Source organism: Triticum urartu, chromosome 5A, assembly GCF_056163025.1.
Source record: "Triticum urartu cultivar PI428250 chromosome 5A, HENAU_Tu73, whole genome shotgun sequence".
Lineage (NCBI taxonomy): Eukaryota > Viridiplantae > Streptophyta > Magnoliopsida > Poales > Poaceae > Triticum > Triticum urartu.
The window spans coordinates 58,070,029-58,076,016 of record NC_141877.1 but is presented as its reverse complement, the minus strand read 5'-3'; the positions used below and the strand labels follow the sequence as shown (position 1 = coordinate 58,076,016).

At 63.3% G+C, this 5,988-nt stretch overlaps 1 protein-coding gene across 1 annotated transcript; it reads right to left on the bottom strand.

Moving 5' to 3' along the window:
- Window positions 1-3,114: 3,114 nt before the first annotated feature.
- LOC147968018 (uncharacterized) lies at window positions 3,115-4,606 on the bottom strand. Its single transcript, XM_087523354.1, has 2 exons — window positions 3,719-4,606; window positions 3,115-3,132 (listed from the first exon to the last, which is right to left on the bottom strand). Exons 1-2 carry the CDS (start codon window positions 4,604-4,606, stop codon window positions 3,115-3,117), a joined length of 906 nt encoding a protein of 301 aa, XP_087379480.1.
- Between the last annotated feature and the right edge of the window lie 1,382 nt (window positions 4,607-5,988).

Sequence of the window (5,988 nt, the reverse complement as noted above, 5' to 3'; positions counted from 1 at the left end):
AGCGAACAGCCAGCCAACACAAGCTCTCGGCCCCTTGGGAGGGCCCCTTCGTCATCAGCAGAGCCTTAGGCAACGACTCCTACTACCTGATCGACGCGCAGAAGCCGAAGGCACGAAAGAGAGACGACTCCGGTAAGCAGTCGGAACGACCATGGAATGCCAACCTCCTCCGAAGGTTTTACAGCTGAAATGCAGTATGTATCACGCTAACTTTTGTACTAAGTACGAGACAATAGGGCCCCCGAGGAGAGCTCGGGGACTGCCATCTTTTGTCTATAAATGAAAAGTATCATGCTTATGGCCTTGTCATTGCATTCACTTTTTTCCGTCCGGCACCGGGTTCAACTAGTCGGCCCGGGGACTGGCCGCCTGGAGTTATATTAGAAGTCCTACCCGCAGTCAGACAAGTAGTGTGCCGGCTCCCAAGCCTTCTCTTGCCAAAAGTCGCAGTTCGAAGAACCGGCTGTCCGGCTGGCAAGAGTTAAGGGCAGGAACGGGTTCCCACACGAAAAACGGCTAGGGACTAACGGACTAATATAACAAAAGCCGGTTTTTTTCCCACCGCCGACTGGCTACCAAAGTAGCCGGCCGGCCGGCTTCCATTCACCTCGCTCCAATCTAAGAAAGCTCGAGTACTTGCCTTCCCAGAAGGGGAAGACGACAAAGGAAACATCCTAAGGATAAAAAGCATACGTGAATGGAAACCAAACATGCACACGATAATATTTACATAAAAGACCTTCAAAAGGCCAGCATTCAACATAGTTTGGATACACCCCCAGTGGGTGGAACTACGGAAGCTTAATAAAATTGTTCAGAAGGCAACAAGCAGGAAAAAACAAGGATGGCAGATTAAGCCGGCGGAGCGACCCAAGAGCCGGGCAGGTCGGTGGAGACGGCAGTGCCGGCTGGAGGAGCGGCCGGCTGGCGAACCTCGGCATGATCACCGCCTCCCGCAGAGGGCGCGCTTGCGCGCGCCTCATTGCTGGAGGCACGGTCGGGCTGAGGCTGGCTGGCTGTTCCACCGGCCGGCTCGACGTCTTCGTCTTCCTCTACTTCGTCGTCTTCGCCTTCGTCGCCGGAGGCGATTTCTTCTGCCGAGTCTTCACCCGCCGCCGGATCCAGCCCGAACCACTCCTCCGGCTGGGCAACGCCATCATCATTAATCTCGGGAGCGAAGACGCTGATGTCAGTACACTCGGCGATTGTCGATGCGCGCTGAGCGATAGCCGGCCGCACCTCCGCTAGCTTCTCGTCGGCCTCCAGCCTCCAGGTGCGCAGCTGGTCCAGGTTCAGCCCCGGATACCAAGCTCGGACGAACTCCAGCGCCCGCCCAGCTCCAAGCCGGGCCGCCGACGCCTTCCAGGCCTCGAAGCGGCCAACCGCAACCTCCAGCCAGTCGGCAGTCCGACTCGGGGTGCGGGGAATCGCCTCGCTTGGCCAGAGGGCGGCCAACACCTGCGCTCCGGCGCGCTGGAGGTGGCGGAGCATACGATGAGCCGGCTGCAGCCGCGCTTGGACCGCCAAGAGTTGCTCTTTGAGCGACCGACTCACGTCTGGCGCGACTTCAGCCCCCGCCTGCCGGCGCACTTCGCGATGGGCCTCGATGGTTTGGGCGGCGAGGACGGAGTAGCCAGGAAAGTAGTCTGCACAGAGAATAAAAAGCAGCTCAAGTCAGAACACAAGTCAGGCGGCAAGGGGCAGGAAAGGAGCGAGGAAGGCGGCTTACCGTCGATCAAATCCTTAATACGGCCGAAGCCTTCATTCAGCGCTTGCCTAGTCTCAGCCCAGCCCGCCGCTTCAGTCTCGAACTCGGCCTTCAGGGCGGCTTCGTTATCCTGCGCCTTCTTCAGAGCCGCCTTGTGGCTCTCCTCCTGGTCAGCCAGCTTCTTGGCCAGGCGGTCACACTCCAGGACCAAGGCGTCATACTCGGTTTCCTTGGCACGAAGGGCGGCCTGCGCCTCGCTGAGCTGCCCCCTTAAGTCGGCGTTGGCTTCTGCGAGCACGAAAGACAAAAGAAAAACCAGTAAGGTGAAGTCGTCAGGAAAGATCCGACCCAACTGCTCAGCAGTCGGCCCGAATCTCGGGGACTACACCCAGTGGGTGCGCTGACGCGCCCCCACAGGAGATGAACGAAACCAAGTACGTACTCCGGCTGCTGATCAGGTCTTCGGTTCTCCGACCCAGCTCCTGAGCCTGGGAGTTGAAGGCGGCGGCGCGGAGGTTATGATACTCCTGGAAGATTAGACAGGAGGCGAGAATAAGGTAGTCGTCAAGGAAGATCCGACCCGATTGCTCAGCAGTCGGCCCGAATCTCGGGGACTACACCTAGTGGGTGCGCTGACGCGCCCCCACGGAAGAAATCAAGAGAACAAAGCAACCAAAGATAGAAGACTCACCCGGATGACGACCCGCGTCGCAAGGAACTCCTGGGTGTATTGCTGCAGCGAGGCGCCTTGGGCCTGAAGCCGGTTCCGAACCTCTTGGGCCGCCACATTCAGCTCGCCCGTCCCGCCGCTGGGAGTCCACTCGGACGTGCCGGTGCTGGCCGCCTCCAAGGCCTCCGCCGTCCGGCGGGCACCCGAAGCTCGGTGCGGCTCCGGCGCAGCGGTGCCACCCCCTACGCGCTGGCGCACTGCCGGCTGCACCTCGAGGCCGGCTCCCGCTTCCGGCTCACCCCCAGCCGGCTGCTCTGGCGCCGCAGCCGACTGGCCGCCTTGGCCCGCTCCGGTTGGCGCTGCCGGCGGCGCCCTCTCCACGAAGATCACGGAGTCCTCCGTCCGCTCCATCACCGGCGGTTCTTGGTCGACCTCCTCCAGCGGAGGCACAGGAATGTTGGGGGCCACTGCGCGGAGGGGAATGGCTAGCAGCGGAGGCTGGTTGTGCGAAGCCTCCGCCTCCGTCTCCGCAGCTGCCGTCTCCGTCCGAGCCTTGGCTGCTGCGTCGGCCTGCTCCTTCATCGCCTGGGCGGCCCTTCGCTCCGCCGCCTCCCGCTCCTCCCGCGCCTCTCGTGCGTTCCGCTCCGTGGCCTCCCTGAGGTCGGCGCGGGGATCCACGCGGCGGGAGCCTGAAGACCCTCCAGTCGGCCCGACTACGGAGCCGCCCGGACCCCGCTCAAGGGAAAGCGGCGCGCTGTTCGACGAGCAAAGAAAGGTTTAGAAGAGTTTTCAATCGAAAAGAAGAACAACAAAAAATATATCCAAGCATTCGACGACTTACGCTGAGATCGCCTGCGGCTGCTTCACCGCCTTGCGGAAGCGGGCCGCCTTCGCGGCCGCCTCATCTCGCTTGGTCGCCGCTATGGAAGCCTTGGACTTCTTCGGACGGTTGCCGAAGAGGATCGACACGGCCTGGCGCTTCTGGGCACCGCCGCCAGCAGCCGGCGCGGCGGACGAGCTCGCGCTTTGATGATCAGGCGCCGGCTGGCGGCGCGGGGCGACTTCAACCTCGGCATCATCCGGCCAGTCCTCGAAGCCAGCCGTGAGCCCCGCGCCTCCGGCCCCGTCGCTTTCCCCCACGATGGCGTCTTCCATGGCGGCCGCTCCCAAGTCCGGGTCGTCAGCGTCGTCCACCGTGCGGTCGGGGAGGAGCTGGCGCTCTACCCCCGCGGCCCCGGCTGTCGGCGGGAGAAGAGGGTTCTGCAAAAGGCAAACGAACTGATCAAGAGTCGGCTATCATGAGGCCGGCTACAAAATGAAGAAAAGAAGAAAAAACTTACGACGGGCGGAGGGTTAGCGCGAGAGTACGGCCCCTTGCCGTACCGCCAATCCTCGGCGAGCTTGCAGTTAGAGATATAGTTCACCATGTAGGAGACCTCCGCATGAGGCATCTCCCTGGTGCTCAGCCGGCATGGGTCGAAGCGGCCGCTCATCTGACAAACCATGTGAGGCCGGCTTTGGAGGGGAAGAACCCGGCGCTCCACGAAGGCGGCCACCAAGTCGGCTCCGGTCAGGCCCTCCGACTGGATCATCACCCGAAGCCGGGAGACGGCTGCGTTCCCGGCCTGAGACAGCGACTTGGCCCGGTAGCTCCACGAAGGCTGCCTCCCAGCCGGCGGGCCGGCTACGTAATCCGGCAGGTTGACGTAGTCGCCTTGCTGGGCGACGTTCCTCACGTAGAAATAAGACTTCTGCCAAAGCTTCACCGACTGGATCAGCGGAATGGACGGGAACGGATTGTTCTCGCTCGCCCGCCTCATGGCGATGAAGGCTCCGCAGGGGGCGGGCACGCCCGCGACGACGGTGCCGAGTTTGCTCTGGAAGAATTCCGCCCAGAGCTCGAGCGTGGGGAGGACCCCAAGGAAGCCCTCGCACAGCGTGACGAAGGCCGATAGCAGCATCACCGCGTTGGGCGTGAGGTGATGCGGCTGGAGGTTGTAGAATTCGAGGAAGGCCCGGAGGAACCCGCTCGCCGGAAGGCCGAAGCCGCGCAGGTAGTGCGAGCAGAAGATCACCCGCTCGCCTTCCTCCGGTGCCGGCGAAATCTCCTTCTCCGGCGCTAGACGAACCCGAACGAAGTTCTCGCCGGGCAGGCGTCGCGTCTGGCGGAGGAACGCGACGTGGTCCTCATGGACGTTGGAGCCATCCCACGAGCTTGACAGCGCCATGGGGCAGCGCGGCGAGAAGCAAGACGATGCGGCGGCGGAACGGCGCGGCAAAGAGCTGCTGCGGGGAAGAGAAGAAGAAGGAGGGCGAGAAGGGGGCGGAGTGAGGGAGAGCGCGCGAGCCTCTGCCGCTCCCCCTCCTCCTCCTACTTATAGACCGCGCGGCGGAGCCGAGGAGGCGCGGCATGGGGGAACGTGGGGATCAACTGCGCCCACTCCCCCACGTCCCGCGATTACTGTGCCTTGATGGCAGAATAAAACCGCCGCGGGAAGGCGAGCGGTCCATGTGGGCCGCGGAAGATCCGCGCTCGGACCGAGGCCTACGAGTGGCGGGCCCGGGCCTGCGGCGGCGTCCCGTCGCGCGCGTGCGTTGGCAGGATTTCCTCGCCACGTGGCCCGCGTTCCCGCCTACGAGAAACGGAGCTCTTCGAAGTCGGCGCGCACAAGCAAAGTCGGCCCCTCAGGATAGGAAGCTGACCAAGCTTCTCGTCCCTTTATCAGCCTCGAAGCTCGCTCAGCTTTGGGGACTACTATCGGAGTAAGTGACCACGGGTAGCCTAGCCGGCTCCCCCTGGCCTTTTTGAAAAAATTACGAGCTGATCCAGCTCTTAAGAGTCCAAGACATGGGGCCGCCTTCCCCTGGCCGGCTGTCTCCCAGGCCGGCTATTGGAAGGCGGCCCGACTTCAGCCCTCATGAAGAAAGCCGCGGGAGGGCCGGCTCCGAGGAGCCAGCTGCGAGAAGGCCGACTCCAAGGAGCCGGCTCCCATAAAGCGGTCAAGACCGTACCCCCGAAGTCTGCATCCACATAACGGCGATGTGACGGGGCGTGGCTACAGTGAAGCCTGCCACCCCCGAATCCCGGAGCGCGCTTGGCACAGTGCGCCGTACGGGTGGCCATGACCCGTCCGGCGCGGCACTGTTGCCACACTGACCCTGATGTCATCCACGACGGGCTACCAGTACGGCCCACGGGCGGTGGGCCCCTTCAGGCAGAGAGACACCTGAAGGCGGCCTGGCCTCCCCCAGTCGGCCCGAGACGGAGCCGGCTCTCTCCAGCCGGCTTGCCACCCCCTCGAAGGAGACACCCCATTAAGGAGACAAGACGCGGTGAGGCTACAATGGTCACCCGCCGGATGGCAGCACTGTAGCCATGCTTACCTCGGCGAAGCCCTCGTCACCAAGATTGAGCAACAGTAACCAGCCACCGACAAGGCCCTGGACAGTGGGGCCTGCCTGTCGACCAGGGAGCCGGCAGCCGGCGGGACCCACCAGCCGGCGGGCCCCAGCAGCCGGCGCAGAAGCCGGAGAGCGAAGACACAGACGGCTGGGCCCCACGCCCAGCCGGCTTACCATTGTACCCCCGGGGGGTAGGCCTATATAAACC